This window comes from Sciurus carolinensis, chromosome 14 (genome assembly GCF_902686445.1).
Source record: "Sciurus carolinensis chromosome 14, mSciCar1.2, whole genome shotgun sequence".
NCBI lineage: Eukaryota > Metazoa > Chordata > Mammalia > Rodentia > Sciuridae > Sciurus > Sciurus carolinensis.
Genome location: NC_062226.1, coordinates 13,798,759 through 13,821,125, shown reverse-complemented (window position 1 = coordinate 13,821,125; position 22,367 = coordinate 13,798,759). Strand labels below are relative to the sequence as shown.

Genomic DNA, 22,367 nt, shown 5'->3' with positions numbered 1-22,367 from the left:
TTACCTTAATTTACAAATTCAAGATAATATCTATAAAAAAAATCCTAACTCAATTTTAAAAGTAGAATTTGACAAAAAAAATGTATTTGGCAAAGTACATGTACAAAAATAACAACATAAAAACAGTTGAAAACTAAGAATACCAGAGAGTACTTGGCTAAAAGATACATGATTTAACCATAAAGCTATGGTACTTTTACACAGTGTGATTTCGGTACAAACAAAAACTGACAGCTCAATGGAGCAGAGCAGAGACTCAAGGGAGACCCACATATATGATCGAGATGACCCGTGGGAAGGAATGAGGTCTTTAACAAATACTGCTGGGTCAACTGGAGTTTTGAGCTTTGATCTTTATTTCAGATTAAGAAAAAAAACAAAAACCTAATCCTGGTGATAGTCATCAAAGTACTAGAAGAAAATAAAAACATTTAAACAACTTATTGTGAGGAAAGATTTTCAAAACCAAGAAGACATGAAGGAAAAGACTTATAACTCTCATGACATACAAATTAAAAGCACTATTAACAAAGATAAAGACAAGTAGCAGATTGGAGAAAACACCGGCAACATATATAGCCCCAAAGGATTAAAAGCTATCACATACAAAGAGCTCCTGTAAACAGTAACTGTCAATCCTTATTGAGAACCTATTATAGGCCAGGTACTACATTTACCATGTTTGGCTGATTGAACCTTCAATCACCGGGCACAGACTTTTATTGTCTCAATTTTCAGGAGGCTGGCACATCTATAGACCCAGGTTCTTGGAAGGCTGAGGCAAGAGGATGACTTGAGCCCAGGAGTTGGAGGCCAGCCTGGGCAACAGAATGATGTTCCTCCAGCACAACTACTGCTACCGCTAATGCAAACATGGTCACTCTTCCATGTTTCAGATGAGGAAACTAGGCGAGGAGGGGCAGGTAACGTACCCTCAGGAAAAAGTCAACGGGAAGCGAGGGAAGAATATGAAGGAAGCAAGACAAATGGATAACAGACAAAGGAAAAGAGGCTCAGCATTGCTTGTAGTGGGGTGACAGAAATAAAGCGCCAGTGACATAGCTTTTCTCTCCATCAGACTGGTAAAATTTTATGTTTATGTAAATATTTTTGTTGTGGTAAGGAACTGATTTTTCTAACTAGGTCATATGGCAAACGTATTACATAAATTGGATAAGCTGAATGTGATGCTCCACAGCTTAAAATTTATTTTAGCAAATAATTGTTTGAAAAAGTGTTAATAAGAAAATAAAATTGACAATGTTTTAAAATTCCCAACCTTCCTGATTATATGGGGTTAAGCAAGGAATATCTACTATTAAAATGGTGAAATATGAATAGGTTTAATGTTGAGATTACTTTCATTTTTAGCAATAAATACTATTTATCCATAGTTATTGGACCAATTGTTTAATGACTTTAGAAATATAGGTCATGTTTTCTTATCAGTTATGTACTAATGATATTTAAAATGATAACTAAATCCACAATTCTTTGCCACCTAGTGTTATAAACATGGAATTTGAAAAGACTTCATTTTTTATGTGTCATATTTTTACTGCATCATACTATGATAGGATGATCAATAAAAGGGAAAAATTCATCCTACCATAGTTTGATAGGATAATCAATAGAACAGAAAAATTCAAGCATAAAATATTGGGCAGTGGAATAAAAATGATTTCATAAAGAAAAAGGAATAATATATAATTGGTTGTTAAGAGCTTATTCAGTTTTAAAAAATGGATTACTTTGTTATTTAGATTATGTTATGTATATTCCAATGTGACATACAGTCTTATTTAAAAATATATATTTAAATATTTCAAAAGCTATAGATTGGCATCTTTTATAACTCATAATGAAAAAATTTAGATGATAATTTAAAATATGTCAGTGCAACCACTCTGGAAAGCAGTATGGAGATTCATCAGAAAACTTGGAATGGAACCACCATTGGACCCAGCTATCCCACTCCTTGGTTTATACCCAAAGGACTTAAAATCAGCATACTACAGTGATGCAGCCACATTAATGTTTATAGCAGCTCAATTCACGATAGCAAAACTATGGAACCAAACTAGGTGCCCTTCAACAGATGAATGGATAAAGAAAATGTGGTACATATACACAATGGAATATTACATGGAATATTACTCAGACTTAAAGAATTATGAAATTATGACCTTTGCCAGTAAATAGATGGAGCTGGAGAATGTCATGCTAAGTGAAATAAGTCAACGCCCAAAACCAAAGGCTGAATTTTTCTCTGATATGCAGATGCTGATCCATAATGGGGGGGGCACTAGGGAAGAATGGAGGAACTTCAGTGAGGTGAGGGGAGGGGGTTTGGAGGTGGGAAGGATGGTGGAATAAGTCGGACATTGTTACCCGATGTACATGCATGAGTGCACGGCCCGTGTGACTCTGCACCATGTATAGCCAGAGGAATGAGAAGTTGTGCTCCATTTGTGTACAATGTGTCAAAAGGCCTTCTGCTGTCACGTATAACTAATTAGAACACATAAGAATAATATGCAGTTGGATATGAGGACCACAATGGATCCCATATGAAGTTTGTGTTTGTGATTTTCAAGGGCAGCCAGCCAGCCTGGGTACACTTCTTAGAGGTGTGCTGGCAAAGGGGAGACAAGTGGTGGGTCCCCTCAGGGCTGGAGTCCTTCACGGATTGTACTGGAGGGACAGGATCAAGGGAGTCGACGTCATCTTAATCAGTGTGGCTATAATGATGGCTTCTGAACTATAACCTGTACGAGGACTAAAGTAAAAATGGCAGAGGGCCCATAGTTAATTAAAAAGTGATCGAGTCGTAGACTGGAGGTTTGGCCAGTGCTGCAGAGCCATGGCTGTGGAGGCCACAGGGGTAGCCAGTCAGAGGACAGGAAGGAGGTTGTGACCCAAGGATGAGATGTTTGAAATCAAGACTCCTGGGAGGATGTCAAGATCCCCAAAGTTAAGATGCATATGAACAGCTAAAATGGACACAAGGAAAGAGGAGGTAGGGTCAAGGAGATCAAGGAACTCAAAGGTGTTAGACGAACTGAACGTGAACTCGCCCCTCTCTGAACTGCCAGAGCACATGGACTGTCTTGGGCATTTTGTTCTGGAGTTACATGAACACTGGTCTCAACCCTTCCTCCCTCTGCATCCCTTCTTGTACCACGCTGCACATCCAGTGCCACACTCTTTGTGGCTTATATTTCTGAACTGAGCTGAATTTCTGTTTTAGTGTGTATGATAATCACGCCAAGGACATTCCCAGAATCCCATTTCTTCTCCCACACCACGAATGCCTACTCACCATCATGCCAGAAGTCCTGTAGTTGTAAACAGTTCCCTTCAGTTGGATCTGTTCCCCCCGCACAACAGAATATGGGATGTTCATTTCCAGGAAGACGTCTTTGAACACTGTAGCCTTCAGGGTATTAGCAACACACAAACCTTCAGTGCAAAGGAAAAGCACAGCAGGGGCAGATCAGGGAACTCCAGTCCTTTTTTGTTAGTACTGAAATGTCTCACATTAGCTTTACGTCAAGGTAGGGAGAATATTACATCGTGTTTTTCTCTGTGCTATCATCCATATCCTTGAATTTTCTGCTCATTGGTCTTTATTCTTTTTTTGGGGGGGGTATTGGGGTCTGAACCCAGTGGCATTTAACCGCTAAGCCACATCCCCAGTTCTTTTTATTTTTTTTATTTTGAGACAAGGTCTCGCTACGTTCTTATGGCCTCGCTAACCTGCCAAAGCTGGCTTGAACTTGAGATCCTCCTGCCTCAGCTTCCCCAGTGACTGAGATTATAGGCATGTGCCATCAGGCCTCAGTAATCTTTAATAATTATTGTTATTTACAGACACCTTTATTCGTTCAATAAATATTTAATTCTACTTAAAGCATCAAAGTGCTTATTAACTAATAAGCATTCATGATTGGCTTTTAGATATTTATGATTGGCTGCAAAAATTGGCATAAAATTTTGATTGTGGAAAATAAGATTTTGTGAAAAGAAAAACAGCAAACAACCAAACAAAGCCAATGCTGAAGTTATTCATAAAGTAAGTCGTCACAAAGGGGCATTCGGCCAAGAGGGAAGTCACGTATTTATTTTTAACTCAATTCAAGCTCCTAGTCACTGAGAAAAGTGAAAGAAAATAGGGACGTGACACTTGCACTAATAAAATGACAGCTAATAGAAGAACAAAAGAAGAGATCACTAGGCTCAAAGGTGTGGGTATGTCTAAGTCTCCTAATACATGAAGAATATTTTTTTTAATGACGCCACTTAAGTCCTGGGTAAACTGAACACACAGGAACGAGGAACTACATCTTGCTAATCAAATCACTCCTTAAACGAGCATTTAACTTCGGTTTTCTTACCACCATATGAAATGCCAACACCTTGAATTTCCCAGGTGGTTAGAGAATCAGGGAGCACAAACTGCAGCTGTTTCCTAGAAGTTAAAATGTTGATGTTCAAATGCAGTAAAACTTTGAATAACCCAACTTGACAGAATGTTTGCTTTTTACTTCTTTAGAAGAAAGAAAAAAAAAATCCTAAGACAAAATCAGGTCAGGTATTAGGGAAAGACTTGTCAACAAAAACATATTCAGCAGTTCTCCATTCTATTCCATGATTTTAGGCATTATAAGGGGAGCACTCAAGGATGCATTTCAGAGCATCTAAGGCAAAGAAAAACTATGTTTATGGTATGTTCTAAAATAGGAAAGCAAAGTAATATAGCCGAACATTGCTCACAACAAATTGATAAAACCCAAATTTTCTGATTATGAATAAGTGTGGATATTTGTTTGCAGCTCTTGGGGACCAGCTTTGCATCAGTACCATCTCAAGTACTGAATATACAGCACTTGTCCCTTTTAGTCCTGTTTCCATCAGTTTATAGTCTAGTGGGAGAAATCTTTAAGTAAATAAACTGTACTTCACTGTAATAGCTGTACCAATAGATGCTAAGAGAGGTCAGAGGCCGCATGTGTTTATCAGCACATTTTCTTTTCATACCTCTACAAGTAGGATCTTAGACCAGGTCCTGGATATGAAAAGTAATCTGGGTTTAGTTTTTACCCTTGAGGTATTTACATTTTAATGAGAAAGACAGGAAGTAAACAGACCATTAGAATACTGTGATACGGGCAACAGGGTTGATGGGAAAGGGTGATTAATGCAATCACTGGGCAGTACCAGAAGTGTTAGCTTGAGCAGTGTCAGATGAAATGGACAAGGGTGTGGAGGAAGAACCAGAGGGGACAAGGGTGAGGACAAGGAGACCCATGAGGAAACTACTGCTGGCTCTGACCCTGGAAATAATGTGTCCTGGAGACTCAGAATTACCTATCACTGTTCTCAGTGCCTGATCCAGCACAAGCATCCATCCCATTAAGATGTGTCAAATAAGACTTTAACAACAAAATAACTTATCTTTTTGTTTATCAATGTTTGTTTTATAGTACAGATTCTTTCATTCTTAGGATGAAAACAGCTGCTTACTGTGGTGCAGAGCACAGAGCTACATGTAGTGAAGGGACCCTAAAGGGAAACGAAATGGAATGGAAGAGTACTCTCCCTTACCAATGATGAATGCTGCCCTGGAAGGAATTATCACAGCAAAGTACATCGTAAAACAGAACAAACTCAAAACAAACAAACGAACAAAAAAATCATGAAGCTAAACAACAAAATTGGACCAGATGGTGAGATCATCTTAACTCTAAAGCAAACTATGGGGAATGAGTAGCATCGAGATTTTTGGCCAAAACATTTTCATTTTCCACATTCTTTTTCAGAGGAACATGAGAGAAGTATAATACCTTTGGGGAACATGATGAACTTCCCATAACCAGCTTTCTGGGAAGTAGCTCCGAATTTCTGGCTTGCTTACTGGTAACAGGGTCTTTATATCTAGAGAGTGGGGGAAAGCATATTCGGTTATGGAAAAACAATATAAATTCTCTTTGAAGATGAAATTTAAATATGACTGTTAATCTATTACTTAAGTGTTTTCCAAAAGGCCAATAAAACATTTTGCTTAGTAATTTCAAAGCAGAACCATAGGATTTCTCCACTAACAGCACTGATGAGACAAAGTAGAAAAATATCTTAATGATTTTTTCCTTAGAGTGTTAAATGTTTAGTTCTACTGAGGTTATACAAGGTACTGGCTAATCTATAAGGTTATAATCACTACTACAATTTTAATAATTGTGTCTATTATTAGAAAATGGGGATTTTATGTGATTCCCTGCAGTACCTCAATGTTTTATTTATATTTACTTTAATAAAAATAATCAGAACTTTTGGTTCTATCCAAGTTGTATTGGATTTATCCCTCAGCCTAAGATACCTAGAAAACTCTACACAATATATAAAGCAACAGTTTTCAGCCCTTAGGGCATAAACATCATGGGACTATGACCCCTGAGAGGAGGGAGCCCTAAAATCGCCCCAGCTTACTGCTTGGAGGCAGTTTACAGGCAGGGCAGCCAGGGAGGCCACACACAGCCTGGTGGTCTTGAAGGCAGCACAGCTGCCTAGAAAGACAGGTAGCGTCTCCAGAGATGAAGGGGCCATAGAGGGGGAGTTACACACACACACACACACACACACACACACATAAACACAAACACACATATGTGTGTGTGTATATATATATATATATATATATATATGTATATGTATGTATATATATATGTATTGAACTTTCCATCATAATGCTGTAATAAACCCAAAATTGAAAAAAACCTAATTATACCTAATGACATGGTTTTGATATTTGATAGATGGCTATAACATTTATATGTGTTGAAATGCATCCTCTTCTGAGAAGACAATGTTTCTTTTTTTTTTTTTTGCGGTGCTGGGGATTGAACCCAGGGCCCTGTGCTTGTAAGGCAAGCACTTTACCAACTGAGCTATCTCCCCAGCCCAAGACAATGTTTAAAATACATAGGTAGGCAAAACACTCAGGGTAAAAGCAGAAGCTACCACTCTGTTTTTCTTTGTTTTTTTTAAAGGCTATCTGCTTTTGTTTGTTTTCTTTAAGATGATATATAAATGAAAGTCCTAAAAGTTCAAAAACATTAAAGAGAGTTTTATAAATTCTGGGAACATTTATTATGGCTGAAACAAAAATAAGATTTCAACTTTTATAAGTACAAGTAAACTTAGGCTAGATCTAAAATGCTTTTGCTATGTATTTGGTCAGTGTAGATATAAACCATTTTCAATGGCTGTAACACCACGGCACTACAGAACGATAGAACTCTAAGGCATGTTGGAGATATCGGGTCCAACTTTCTTGCTTGGAGCTCACAGAGAATAAGGAGTCATTCACATTTACAAACTGAGCTGGTTTTAGGTTTTCACTGGGTTTTGGCTCTGGATTAGTGCCCTCTGCTCTGTACTACATCTCTTTGATTTTCCAAAAATGATAGATTTCTTTTTGTCAGCACTTATAAGCTATTGTTTCTACTTTCGACTGTAGCATGAAAACTGCTTTTCTTAGCAGCATAAAATTACACACCATTCTCCACATTGGGCAGTTCTGACAGAAAATGTCATACTCACGCAGCCTTCCCAACTGGATATTTTTATGAGGATTTGCAGCTCGGTACTCGTTTGCGATGATACAACATTGATTGAAAGCTCTGATACAGAATGGGCCTCTGGTGATTCGTGCCACCCGCTGCTCGCAGGTTTCATCATCATTACGACGGGCTCCATCATAGCAACACTTCTTTGGCGGTTGATGTTTGTATTTAGCAGCTAAAAGAATAATGATACAAGTACCTTTGATCAGGCTGAGTCATGGCATCTCTCATTTGGTCTCTACCAAATGCCCCCTTACCCACGGTAGCCATACTTAGTTGACTGACCAGTCTGTCCTAGGAATTAGACCAGAATAGGGAGAATGTGACCCCACCAGGTGGTCCATCCCAATTTACACTAAATGGTTAAAGGACTTCCTGCAACTAAACTACCTACTGACTTTTTTTTGGTGGGGGGGGCAAGCTGGGGATTGAACCCAGGGCCTTGTGCTTGCAAGCACTCTACCAACTGAGCTATATCCCCAGCCCCAGTACTGACTTTTGAAAATGGCACTTAGGGTTCAGCACATTTTGAGTATAGTAAGTTAAGTATCGAAGAAGACCTTTAAATATCTGAAGGTGGCTATCATTATTATACAGGAATTTCCTTCTGTACGCTAAATATCCTACTTTTTGAAAGATTTCTGATGTGACACGATCTGTAGAACTTCACCAGTGGCATCATCCTTCATTGTAAAGTGCTCAGATTAGTCAACCTCTTCTTTCACATCATCAGGACTAAGAATGAAGGTTAGAATTACAGCAGCTCATGTGCAAATGAAAGAAGTCATTATGTTACTGTAAAGATGATCCTTAGCTGAACTCAGACTCTGGACTCTCACACAGATATTCTTTTTACTATAAGATGATCAGTTGTCATATTACCATTGAAATAATTTCTATTAGAATTATTTTCCAATGAATGAACCAAAGTGCTATTAGCTATATATTGAGAGGAAGGAGGAAATGCTGGGGAGTGATATTGGCCAAATTATGTTGTTATATTTTGTGTGTGCACAAATATGTAAACATGAATTCCATCATTATGTACAGCTATAATGTACCAATAAAAAATGTGGAAAGAGGAAAAAAAAAGAAATATATATATTGAGGTTTTGTGCCTCAGTTTCTTGGTCTGTGAAGTAAGGGGCTTGGACCAGATAATTGTATAGATTCCATATAGAAACAGAGGTGTATGTGTGCCCCAAAGTTAATCAAATCATGGATATTTTTCTGAATAAAATGGAAGAACATGATTTAATTGACAGATGAAGTTTGTAGAGAAAAAATACTTATGACAAATCAAAATGCTATTTTAGATTTTAGAGATAAAACTAATACAGAATGATTCTCATAGTAGGGCTATGGCAAATGGACTACTGGATATATTTGGATTAATCTTTCTGAGGGAACCGAGCTAGACTTCCATACATATCTTTTTTTTTTTTAAATCCATTCTATTTGAATTAGGGGAAATTACACAATGTTTCATTTTCTCCAGCTTTTGAGTGATATGACCATAAATTTTCTACAATTGCATGAAAGTTGTAGAGTACCTTGTTCCTCTATTATCTGTTGCAGATCTCTTCTCGGCCTGAGAATTTCTTTACAAGGTTTATCTGTTTAATTAAAAAAAGAAAAGAAAAAGGGAATAAAAGATAAAATCTAAAAGAAAGACAGCATGGTCCTAAGTACTTAAGACGTTCACAACTCATTCATTTAACAAATTTTGTGGAGCGCTTACTCTGGGGCACTGTGCACTACACATCTTAATGTGACTTGTCTTATCACAGTGGGGCTTATGGCATGGTGTCATATAGATTGATTTGTTTTATCTGGATTTGGATTTGAATCTGAAAACGTATGGACCCACTAGTTATTGAAAACTACCTAAGCATTTAGAGTGGGAGTGAATCCTAAATAAGATGTTAACCACCCTCATTTGAAAACACACTAAGATGATATGTCATGATCAAGCTGGTTTCACTCTAGGGACCCAAGGTTGGTTCAACATATGCAAATCAATAAATGTTCTTCACTACATAAATAGAATTAAGGACAAACATCATCCCAACAAATACAGAAAAGCCTTGGACAAAATTCAGCACCCACTCATGTTAAAAACAGTGAAGAATTTAGGTATAGGAGGAAGTTACCTTCAATATCATAAAGGCTATAAATGACAAACCCAAAGTCAATATCATTCTCAAAGGGGAAAAACTGAAAGCATTTGTTCTAAAATCAGGATCAAGAAAAGGACGGTCATTCTTATCATTCCTATTCAACTAGGTACTTGAAATTTTAGCCTCAGCAACTAGACAAGAGAAGGAAGTAAGGGTTAGAAAAAGGAAAAGAAGAAGTGAAATTATTTATTTGCAGTTGATATGATTCTATATTTAGAAGACTCAAAAAACTCCACCAGAAAACTTTGCTGATAAAAGCAAATTCAGCAGAGCAGCAGGATACAAAATCAACATACAAAAATCAATCGTTTTTCTACAAACCTATAATGAAACTGATGAAAAAAAATCCAGGAAAACAATTCCACTCAAAACCAAACCAAAACAAAACACCCCACCCAAATCCACAAACAAAACCCTGGGAATAAATCCAGGTGAAAAACATTTATAATGAAAATTAAAGAACACTAAAGAAAGAAGTTGAAGAAGACATCAGAGGATGAAAAGATCGCCCATGTTCTTGGATTGGCAGAATTTATATTGTCAAAAGGGCTATACCAAAAGCGATCCCTAGATTCATGAAAAGATTTTTCTTATATGCTCTTTGAGCTATATTACTACAAAGCAAATAAAAATAGCATAGTTAGAAAAAATAATCATGAACTATTTTAAAACCACAGAAAGGTAATAAGATGTGGTCGCTGCCCTTGAAGAGCCCTCATTGCTGTGGGTGGGACGTGACCTACAATTAAGTGTGAGGATATGCAGTGACCCAGTGCTGTCATGTCATAAAGCGGTCTGTCCCTGCCACACGCTCCTATTGAAGCAGGAGGGAGTGATCCATTCTGGGTGGGGAAGAGGCCTCCTAGAGGAGAGGGTTCTTCTACTTGCTTCTCCAGGCTCATAGGGGGGAAGCCATCCCCATGAGAAAAGGCCCAGAGGTGTGAATAGCTCAGCAGCAGACCAGAGCTATGCCTGGTGCGGTGTAGACAGACAGGAAGAGCAGGGCGGGAAAGGATGGAAAGACCAGGGAGAAGATCACAGGAGGCGCTGAGTGCTATGCTAAAGAATCTGCTCTTCATCTTGAAGGCCACTGACACACTCTATACAGGGGAGTTACGCAGTAACGGCATTCTAAGATCATTGTGGGGAATATTCTGGAAGAGGGACAATAAGGAGAGATCTGGGAGGCAAGTGATCAAAGTCAATCTCAGTATAAATGCTGGCTTTACCATTGTCTTGGGAGTCCTCTGCATTCGCATTGGTGAGGAAGGTGAGTCCAGCCAGATGGAACACATCTGCATTGTTTCGGCCACCACCTGCCCCACAGCCCAGGTCACTCTTCTCTAGAGCTTGGAACACCTGTCCAGAAAGGTGGAACGGTGAGCATCTTCAGGTGTATGAGGAACTGAGGGTACTGGCCATTGGATGGTTAGCCCAACCTGTGAGATGCACAGGGCACTGGTTTATCCAAGAACCAGGACCATCTCCCATCTCCATTCCTTTAGTTTGTGGTTTTATATTTACAAATACATGCCTATTCAAAATTCAACTGAGAACAGAGATTCTTAGAAACTGACCCAGGGTGTTTTGTACATAGAATACCTGCTGCAATCAATGTCTAAACCAGATGAATGAGTAAGTGAAAGCACAAGGGGTGAATCAACAAATTAATTTCAAGTTGCTAAATCAAAAAAGGACATACCCTCTTATGTTTTCAGGAGAGAGCTCTGGGTTCTAAGTGGGAAGGACTGCTCTGGGGGCTTATTTCAGTTTTGATTTTGACTTCAAATGTTCTCTCCTCTCCGAATAGTTTCAACTTTGCAATTTCTTACGTTGTTCTTCCCTTGTTCAAAGACACCCAAGCCAAGACAATACTCGCTGAGTGTCGTGGAAATAAATGGGAACTTAGGAATGGAGTGATTTTCAAATTCTTCTGCACCACAGATTTTAATGAGTTAAACAAACCCAAGGGTTTTGTGTCCGGGCTTCTCTTGTGCCTCTTCTGTCACCACCACCTCATGCTCCCAAATCCTCCAACTCTCTTAGTTGAGGGCGCTTTTGCTCCAAGGATGCAATTGCTACCATGATGGTGTGTTTTTAAAGTGCTTGGATCTGTATTTGGAAAACGAAAAAGCACTGACCTGTGCTTTGGATGTTGGCTGAGCGTGGCTCACCTTCCTGAGACCCACGGTGCTGAGGACATTGTGGAAAATCAGGCTGTGTTGCCTTAACTCTGCCCTCCCCTGTGCTGGTGGCCACACTGGGTGAAGGCTGCACTGAGCCCCACCCCCCACAGAGACCCCAGAACAGCACTACTTAACCCTTTCCATGGGCTTTCTGGCTCCTGGGACTCCATACACAGCACTGTCCACCGCTGCCACTGCCACCCAGGACTCTGACTCAGTGGCCAAGTTAAGAGATACAGCTTGACCTGGAGAATATGTATCTGCATCTGGAGACAGATGAACCTAGAAGGTCATGTGAAAAAGAAGGACATTTGTATGTGACAGAACTAATCAGAGGCCTCCATTAAAAAAATAAGCACAACCTAGTTGTGACATGTAATTTGTGTCTCACCTGGAGCTGGTTGTCACACTTCTCTTCAATATTTAACCAGACTGAGTCAGACACCAACTCTGCAGTCTGCTCTCCTGTGACGATGTAATAGACCAGGAGTCGAGCCGAAGGAACCATGTTCTGAGTCACTGGAATGTTTATACTTTGGTAAGATGAATCTAGAACCTTCTCTCTTGTGCCAAAGTGTATAATTTTGCCCCTGGATAAAATCTAAACATAAAGAGTAGCCGTGAAAAAAATTACAGAAACAAAACCTGTGCGTCAGGGTGGAGCTTGGAGAACAAGGTTGACGTGTATGTATGTTCCTACTATGTGCCAGGAACTTTAACACTTATTTAACTCCTTTAATTCTTACGGTACAGCAGTGGGGTCGGCATGGTGCCCCCACTGGAGAATCTGAGGCTCAGGAACTCTGAAAGTCATACTGTTTTTACTTGAAAATGACATATCTAGAATTAGCTAATATTTGAACTCAGATCTGTTTTAGTCATATACTGTCACTAAGTCCTCCTGTGTTTCATTGATTAAAAAAAAAGATGAGTAGGTAGAGTGTATCTTTTGGGGGAATTCAGGTTTTAAGCATGGATTTGATTCTAAATTGGAAGGCTAAGTTTTTTTTTTAATCCTTTAAATTGATCAATAAAAATATATTTTGAGAAATTGTCTTTAGAGAGCAGGACTGCTTACATGGTTTTGGCATGAAATCCATACGCAGTTTCCCTGTTCTTCACCAGTCAATATTTTTGTATGGTCCTCATTTATTTTTTTCTATTTCTTCCTCAAAGTTATTCAAAGGCCCTCACCACCTGCTTGACCTGGCCTGTGGCAGGATTCGTTCTGTCTTTGGAGATCGTCGGGAAGCCCTCGAACGCCTTTGCACACTCCTTCCTGGGCTTCGCCAACAGGCCTGACTGACGAACCTTCCGTCAAATGTGCATGTGGCAGTAGGGACGCTGCTGACGGCAGCACTGAAATAGGACAGTAAGACTCAATTCTTCAGAGCTGGATTGGGGTTCCCCCGTCTGTGCTTATGAAAATGCACATATTTGAACTAGATGTGGGAATATACTTTTTGGCCATGAAATAGACCAGAAGAGATGTAATTTAATCAGGCTCTCTCTTTGATGAGAAGCATTATCAGATCAGGAAACAGAGGTCCTCCATTCAAGCCAAATTTTTCTCAGTTGAGCTAAGTGAACATGGTAAGTCATATCACCTAGTTATCCCTCACCTTCCTCATCTGTGAAATGGTCATGAAAATCACGCTTTATGTGAGAAGTTTTTGAAAAGCTAATATTCAAATTAGATGTTTTGGGGGGTGGGTGCTGGGAATTGAAGCCAGGACTGGGTGCGTGGTAGGCAGGTACTCTAGCACCTAAGTGATGTGATTGAAAGTGCTTTGTATTTACAAATGTAAAGAATCATTCCAATGCTTCTCTAAGCAAAAGCAAAACAGATTTCTCCAGGTGGGGGATGAGATGTAAATCTATCATTATTGTACTTACCAAGAAATTGTAGTGAGTTATTTTGTCAATATATGGACTTTTGGGAGTAACAATAACATTCAGATATTCTCCCACTAGCAGAGGCTTATAGTTTCCAGTCCAATCGATATAAAGGTAACTTTGACTGAGAGATGAGTATGCTATTGCTCGGTAATCTCTGCTGGCCTGATTTTCTTCTGGAAGATCTGGGGCATCGGTTTTGACCTGAAAAGGAAAATTTCCAAAAGACATGTGGACTATGAGTCATGCTTTTATTTAAAACAAACAAAAAAAAAAAAACACCTTTTAAATTCTTTACTTTTTAAATTTCAGAATTTCATAATGCAAAATACCAAAGGATGGGGGGAATCTCCAGTACTCCAGTGTTTGTACAGCTGTAGTATCAAGTAACTTTGCAAAGACTATGGAAAATAACAATGGGATTATGGGCCATGGTGGAAAATTCTGGTGAAATGAAGAGAGAAAGATGCTCCAGGAACAAACACTGGCTCCCTTCCTGAAATACTGAGTAAGTTGGACTCTTTCTGGGGGTGGGAGGACAGGGACTGAGGGAGGAGAGGGGAGGGAGTAGGAGGTAGCACCAACTCAAGCACTGGGGGCAGAAGTTAGGAATGAACATCACACACACCATCTGTGGTATCATGGCAGGAGTATCTGTCTTCAGGCAGCAGAAAGGTTACTAGCTTGTGATCTGGGGTCAGATGCACATTGGTTTGCATCCTGGTGCTGCCACTTATAAATTCTAGACAAGCTATTTGGTCAAAACAGGAATCAAAGTCTCCTTTCCTCTGACCACAAAATGGCAAAGATAACATTTTCCAACTCTTACTGCTGATAAATAGTTATGAAGTGTGTTCCTCAGAAATCTCTTAGCACAATGTGCAAGTATTCAGTAAGGGCTGGGTAGATGGTAGTGAGTCTATGTGTGCTGCAGTCGTTGACCTGGGTATTTAACTTATACCTCAGTTGAGACTGGGAACCCAAACATTTTTTGTGAGAAAATCAGATTGAGCCCTAAAGTAAAGTGATTTGTGCAGTAGAAAAAAGGAGGCTTCCACATTTGACCCTTATGTGGCCCTGAAAAGAGATGAAGAATGGGTGTGTGTAGCAGGGGGAGTTCCTACCACTGGTGTCCACTGCTATTCCTGTTCTGAAACTTCTGGATTGTAATATAGTTTTATTGGTGTAAGAGAAAATAATTAATTCCTAAACAAAATACAGATGAATATGGATCTTCCTCAAGGATCATTCAATGAGTTAGAAGATTGTCTTTTGTAGTCATTTGGTTTGCTTTCAAATTGTAGAACTGTTCACCGGACTCACTTATAAAATCTGCCACATCTGTTCTCTACACTTGCCAAAACATGCAGTCAAAAGTGCACTTTGTCCTAGAAAATACAGCCAGAGATTCAGCTCACATGAAACTCCAGTGCCTTCACTCCAGATGGGAGATTAACCACAAACGAGGCTACTCCATCATCCAGACGTGTGACGCTTTTCTGCAATTCCAAGTCCGCCGTCTCTTGGTTTTCATCCACGCTTTGTGCATTCAGGGTCACAGGGACCCCTCCCACCAACTGGTCCAGAGAATCCTTGACCTGCACCTGTTTGTCAGAACAATTCCATCCATGTCAACAGCTCATCATGTCCTTTGAAGCCCAACAACTCTGAGTCATTTTCCTTCCTCTCCACCGTGGCATGAATTCATTACAGTTAATTGAGTAAGAAGTGTGTTTGTGACATATAGAAATGTTCAATTGTGTTCAGTTTAATCATTTTGAGTGAATTCCCCCATATATCAGTCAGACTCAGAACATAAATATCATTCCTTATGCAAACCCACAAGATGTGACAAGATCTACCGAGACCCAACTTCTGGGTTTCTTTAAATAGGACTGGATAAAGGAAAAAATGAAGCAATGACTTCTGGGAACAATTCAATAAATAGATAACATTTTTTTTCTTAACTTCTATCTTTTACCACCATATATATTTTTTTCCAAAAGGATACCTTTTATTTTATTTTTGTGATACAAAAACTAATATTATATTTCAAAGATTTTATTATGTAATATGCTACGTATCGCTGTATATTCTGTGATAATATGTATTGTGCAAGTATGTAAGAAGTTATAAGTACATCTAAAGCTTGCTTTGGACTTGGTAAATCTTGTTCTCTTAAAAGCTGGTGGCCCACTGTAAGTAGTAAGTAATGCTTTTTTTTGGGGGTGGGGTACCGGGAATTGAAACATGGGACACTCAACCATGAGCCACATCCTCAGCCCTATTTTGTATTTTATTTAGAGACAGGGTCTCGCTGAGTTGCTTAGCAACTCACTATTCCTGAGGTTGGCTTTGAACTCTCGATCCTCTTGCCTTGGTCTCCTGAGCCGCTGGGATTACAGGTGCGCACCACGGCGTCCAACCAGTAATGCATTTTAATTAGTCATTCCTCTGTATCCATGGGTGTTGGTTCCAGGAGGATGCTCAAGGCTCTTATAAAATTCTGGCATAGTAGTCTTACTCTTTAAGTCAGCTCTATATTTCTTTAATACCTAATATGATAGAAACCTCATGTAAATAGTTGTCATGCTGAATTGTGTAGGGAATAATGATAAGGAAAAAGTTCTGTATGTGTTCAGTCTGCAGGTGGTTGAAGTCACACACACAGACACCATGGATATAGAGGGCTTACTGGTTACCTAAGTTTATTATTAAAAGAAAAATGTTCTCAAAGAAAAAATTAAAACATCATGCTCTAACCTTTCCAAAATAAAGACAGAATATATAACATTATAATCTTTAAAACTATTTTTTGGTTGCCAATGGACCTTTATTCTTACTTATTTATACGTGGTATTGAGAATCAAACCCAGTGCATCACACATGCCAGGCAAGTGTTCTCCCACTAGCTACAACCCCAAACCTATAAAATATTGAAATATTGACTAGAATAATAAATACAATCAACATTAAGAGGATGTTTTGACTTCACACTATTAGCATTTTAAAAAGGAAAAGTAGAGGAATAAGGGAGTTAAAAAGGCAGAAGGAAGAGTCAGAGACAGAAAGTGTCAAAATGGGAAGGAGGGCAAAGAGAGCAACGCAGAGAAGAGACCAGACAGGGTTGTGCACAGCAGAGAAAGTGAAACCCACAGAGAGGCACACTCAGACACAGCAGGAGCAAAATGATCTACCTTGATAGAATATGGAATCCCAGGCTTCAAGAAAAGGGGAGTAGCGACCAAGTTCAGTTTGTAGGGAGACAGAACATATTTGATGCCAGGTACTTCCGCCTCTTCGGAAAATCCACCTAAGGAAATGGCAAGTGCGATGTCAGCATATTTGAAGCCTAATGTCCTGTACGGGTCCCTACATCATCTGTAGGACCCCACAGACTTACTCTTTCTCTCACTCTCTCCCCTGCTCATTCATTTTTCCTGACAGTCAGTAGAACACAGTTCTTGGTTCTGAGGGGCAGAGAGGAACTTAGACCTGAGGAGTTTCCAAGCCCACGTAGAAGGCTCACTGGTAGATGCCTCTGTACAAACAGAGCTTTTGCAGTGGACTGAGGAGGAAGGAGGAAGGATGCTGCTTTTCAGCACTGGCCCCAGTCTCAGTTGAATCTGTTCACCAAGCGAGGAGACAGCAAAAGGTCAAGCCAGAGATTAAGCCTGACAGGTAGGTGTTCAGTCAGATAGTAGGATATGAGAGACGCAGAAGAATCAGAAAAGAGCTTTTTGGAGAGAGAACCTGAACATACAAAACTCTAGTGTCCTCCGACTCCATTCCAATGTCGCATCCCTGAGGCTCCCAAACATATCTTATACTGTGGTAAAACTGTAAAATCTTATTCTCAAAGATACTCTTCAGCCAGGCACGGAGGTGCACGCCTATAATCCCAGGGGCTTGGGAGGCGGAGACAGGAGGATCGTGAGTTCAAAGCCAGCCTCAACAATGGCGAGGTGCTAAACAACTCAGTGAGACCCTGTATCTAAATAAAAAATACAAAATAGGGCTGGGGATGTGGCTCAGTGGTTGAGTGCCCCTGAGTTCAATCCCTGGTACTACCCTCCCCCATAAAGACCAGTCTTTATTTTCCAGGCTTCTTGGTGAGCCCTCTCTATGGAAGGAGCCCCCCTCCACCCTATCTACCATCCCTGTCTCCAGACCCTTTCCTTCAAGACTGATCACCAAGACCCTGTTCTTGGTTCCTGTACAATCGTCCAGAAGCTTGCCCTCTTCTCAAGGTCACTAGCATTGAATGCTTTGTTTAGAGCACATTTGAAATTGCTTCTTGGACTCTGTCTTCTACATGATGTTAGTTTTTAATCCACTTGAGTGCTGGCATTATACATCATTCCTATTTATAAGCCTGTGTGTTTAGCGACACTTTGGATATTTCATAAATATTGGTCAAACTGAATTTAGGTAAGATAAATCGAGGAACAAAAATGTAAGAAAGAGACGTTGAAACAGTGCTGAAAACAATAGCCAGGGTAAGTCACTGCCACTCTCTGACATCTGCTGGGCATTTGGTATAGGTGAGGTGCTCAATGACTGCACAATAACTCCGATTTGTTATTCTGGTACCACAGAAGGACAAACTTAAAGGGCAAGAAAAAGGTCAGAGGAATTACCTGATCTAACTTTTTTTTTTTTTTTTTTTTTTGGTACCGGGGATTGAACCTGAGGCACTTAACCACTAAATCACATCTCCAGCCTTATTTATATTTTATTTAGAGACAGGGTCTTGCTGAGTTGCTTAGGGCCTTGTTGAGTTGCTGAGGCTGGCTTTGAACTTGAGATCCTCCTGCCTCAGCCTCCCAAGATGCTGGGATTACTGGCCTGAGACATCATGCTTGGCCTAACTCTTATTTTATGGAAAAAATGTTGGGCTTAATCAATGTGATTAAATTATTTAATGAAGGTTAGGTGGGGGTTCAATATAAAATTTAAAATACAAATAACTCCTTAGTAAACAAGAGATAATAGAAGCAAGACAGTTTGACTTGGAAACCACAGAGTAGGGTTAAAGCACTGGCCAGGATGTTAAGCGTGCTAGGAAGGTAGTAGGGAGACCTTGCAAAGGAGGAGGAGAAAGGCAGGAAAGAAGAGGGAGAGAGAGAAAGAAGATGTCGGACGTAGGGTTAGTTTGACAGGTACCGTTTAAGCTTTGCTTATATTGACTCTTTGATCCTTATCCTAACCCTAGAAGGTATAAATTATTACTATACTCATTTCAGAAATATTATTCTCTCTAATTTTAGATAAAAATCCTGAATTTTACATCTAAAGGATTTAGGAATCATTTAGTTCAACTTCACTGTTGCACAGATAAGGAGACCAGAACAGTAATGATTTTCATTAGCATAGTATTCATGAAACATTTTTGCATATATAATCTCATTTTTGGCTTAGATTCTCTTTAGGGGAAGACACAGGGTAGCAGACCTTCCAGCCTGATGCCTGCACGGCCACTTCAGATATCACCTGGGTGCTGTGACTCTTTTCTGCAGATAACAGAGCAGGGACCCAGTGGCTTGCCTAGCAACTACAGTGTGGTAGACCTCTTTTCTAATACCAGTCTTTAATGATGTGAAAGTAAAATTTAACTGTGAAAAAATATATAAGGAAACTTTATAAGTCATTTGCACCCTTGATACACTATTTCCCAAGAGAAGTTAAATACACATGCACACTCACACACAAAAAAACTTACCTGTAGACTCTATGACTGTGACGGCAATATAAAGGTACTTGTTGTTTAAATCTTCTAGACTGTCATATGACAGCTCTTTAACTGCCGTTTCAGAATTAAATGTGACACGAGCAATTCCATTTATCAACTTTTTAAGAGGGGAAAATGGAAACATTAGAGAAGAATTTATAAGAAGAAATTAACAAAATATGTGTTATCTAGACTCTAAATTGAAAGCAAATATTATAAGACTGTTTTAGCATCACCCACGTGGCAGACGACTGAGGCCACAGTTAGGCCAGCACGTCGCTTCCTGCTTCCTCCGTGGAGCTACAGACGTGGAGGAGCTGGAACATGACAGGGAACAACAGGCCTTTTGGGTACTAGAGACACAGATGTCTCTTCCAACCCCCGAGTCCTCATGCACCTTCAGAGGCCTTTCATGCTGCTTCTGCCATTAGCTGAGAGTTTGTTGGATTTTATACTTAGTTTGTACTTGGCTGTTGATAATTCTAAACACTAACTGAGAAATATACAATCAATAGAGGGAGATGATGTTAAGGGCATATCATATTATTTAAATATTTAAAAATAGATTTTCCTTATTTTTTAATTCTAAATTTGACTTGAAGACTTGTTTGTCTGATTTAGTTTTATTTATTTATTTATTTAAAATGTTTATATATATATATATATATTTAGTTGTAGGTGGACACAATGACTTTATTTTATTTTATATTTCATATATATTATGGTGCTGAGGATCAAACCCAGGGCCTCATGCGTGCTAGGTGGGCGCTCTACCATTGGGCCACAACCCCAGCCCCTAGTTTTATTTATTTTTATCCTTTTTATTTTTTGATGCTAAGGATTGAAAGTAGGGTCTCACATATGCTAAGTACTTGCTTGAGAACTGAGCTACACCCCTATTCTGATGTAGCTGTAAGTCTCATTGTCTAGGGTAGAATTTTAAAAAAACTTTTTTTTAAAAAATTTGACTTCCCAATGTGGTGGCATGTGCCTGTAATCACAGAGACTCAGGAGGGTGAGGTATGAGGATTGCAAGTTCAAGGCCAGCCTCTGCAATTTAGTAAGACCCTGTTTCAAAATAATAAATAAAAAGGGTTGGAGATGTAGCTCAGAGGTAGAGTGCCCCTGGGTTCAATCCTCAGTATGAAGTGAAAAAAAATGACATTAAACTTATGTCTTGAAAATATAAAAAACAGAGGATAAATAATTGATGATGCAAAATACATGAATATGCAAAAGTAAGAAAAAATGACATAAGCTTGTATTACCCACAGTATAATGTAAAGAATGCTAAATAAGAGGAAAGGGGCCAGGGCTCTAATCTAAGTTCCAGCAATCACTAGCCCTTTACCATGAACAAATAACTTCACAAATATTTACAGAGCACCTACTCTTTGCAAGGAGATATACTGTCTCTGGCCATATAATGGGAATTATTTGGACCTGCAAAGAGTTTAATATCTAAAATGATAAATAAGTAAATAAGCCATCCCAACAGAAGGACTTCTTCCCCTTGGCATTACTGACATTTTGGACAGGATAATCTTTGTTGTTTGGAGGGGTGCTCTGTGCTTCCTAGGAGTTTAGGGGCATCCCTGCCTCTACCCACTAAATGCCAGTAGTACCCTCTTCCCTAGTCGTGATAACCATAAATGACTCTGAGCATTGCTAAATGTTCCCTGAGGATGAAAATCATCCTGGTGGGCACCTGCCAGGCAGTATGGCGCATGTCTGATGAGAGAGGCTTGGGCCTTGGGCGCTCATAGTGGGGACAGCCATCTTAGTTCAGAGGAGCCAGGGGAGGCTTTGGGGAGAGGGTGTCAACTTTGAAACATATAGAATGAGAAGGAATTAATCAGGTGAAGATGAGCCAGGAGGAGACAGCGGGAAAGAGCAAAGACCTGTAGACAGGAGAGACCGTCAGTCTGAGAACTTGGCGTGGTTAGGAGGACAGGGAGGAAGGGAGAAGTGGCTTGAGAGCAGCTGGCAAGAGGCTGATGCCCTGGCCTTTATCCCAGGGGCAACTGGAAGCCAGTGGAGGATGTTAATCAGCTTCTGCACCGAGGAAGAACAAGGGATTGGACCAGAGGGTTCTGAAACAACCTTGCAGCGCTCACGCCATCCTTATGAGTGAACACGGCTTAGCATCTCACCCTGGTGTTTTGCATTGCTTTTGGCATCATTTCTTTTTGATCATCTTTTACATCTTCTCTTATTCCAAAAGTGACATAGACTTCAGCCTCAGTGACTACTTTGTTGTAAAAATATCTGTCAAACAATACCATAAAATTGTGTTGCCAACATGGTTACAATAGCAATCAGATAAACTGTAATGATCTGAAATCACATAAAGCACTTGATACACTTCATCTACTATTACACTTCATAAAGCCACACTAAGAAAGCTGGAGTATGGACTTTTACTACTATGAGAGAAAAGAAGGAGCTGATCTTGGGGAGAAGAAGACACCTAACTCCAGGGCCTTTCCTCCAGCCCACATGGCTTCCTGGATGATCTTGACATTAGTAGGGAGTGATTCCCAATTTTCTTTTATGTCTTTAAAAGGAGCATGCTGATATCACTGTTGTGAGATAGTTCTCTTGAAAAAAATGTAAACTGCATATTTCCTTTCTAGTTTAGAATTAGAGTAAGAATAAAGTGAATTTTCTACATAGCAAATAATACTATAGCAAGAGCTAACTTTCCTTATTCACAGTTTGAACAAACTGCATTACAAGAGGTTAGTTT

General features: G+C 39.5%; 1 protein-coding gene across 2 annotated transcripts in view; it reads right to left on the bottom strand.

Moving 5' to 3' along the window:
• LOC124964350 (complement C5) overlaps positions 1 to 22,367 on the bottom strand; it is a 99,127-nt gene that overhangs the window by 58,612 nt on the left and 18,148 nt on the right. For both annotated transcript variants that reach the window (XM_047524469.1, XM_047524470.1), the window contains 13 exons: positions 21,772 to 21,886; positions 19,610 to 19,736; positions 17,085 to 17,200; positions 15,306 to 15,491; positions 13,888 to 14,091; positions 12,383 to 12,592; positions 12,127 to 12,273; positions 11,035 to 11,164; positions 9,179 to 9,241; positions 7,603 to 7,800; positions 5,847 to 5,937; positions 4,398 to 4,471; positions 3,323 to 3,462 (listed from right to left, as the gene is read on the bottom strand). In XM_047524469.1, coding sequence (XP_047380425.1) covers positions 3,323 to 3,462; positions 4,398 to 4,471; positions 5,847 to 5,937; positions 7,603 to 7,800; positions 9,179 to 9,241; positions 11,035 to 11,164; positions 12,127 to 12,273; positions 12,383 to 12,592; positions 13,888 to 14,091; positions 15,306 to 15,491; positions 17,085 to 17,200; positions 19,610 to 19,736; positions 21,772 to 21,886 — 1,801 coding nt within the window. The remainder of the gene's footprint in view (positions 1 to 3,322; positions 3,463 to 4,397; positions 4,472 to 5,846; positions 5,938 to 7,602; positions 7,801 to 9,178; positions 9,242 to 11,034; positions 11,165 to 12,126; positions 12,274 to 12,382; positions 12,593 to 13,887; positions 14,092 to 15,305; positions 15,492 to 17,084; positions 17,201 to 19,609; positions 19,737 to 21,771; positions 21,887 to 22,367) is intronic.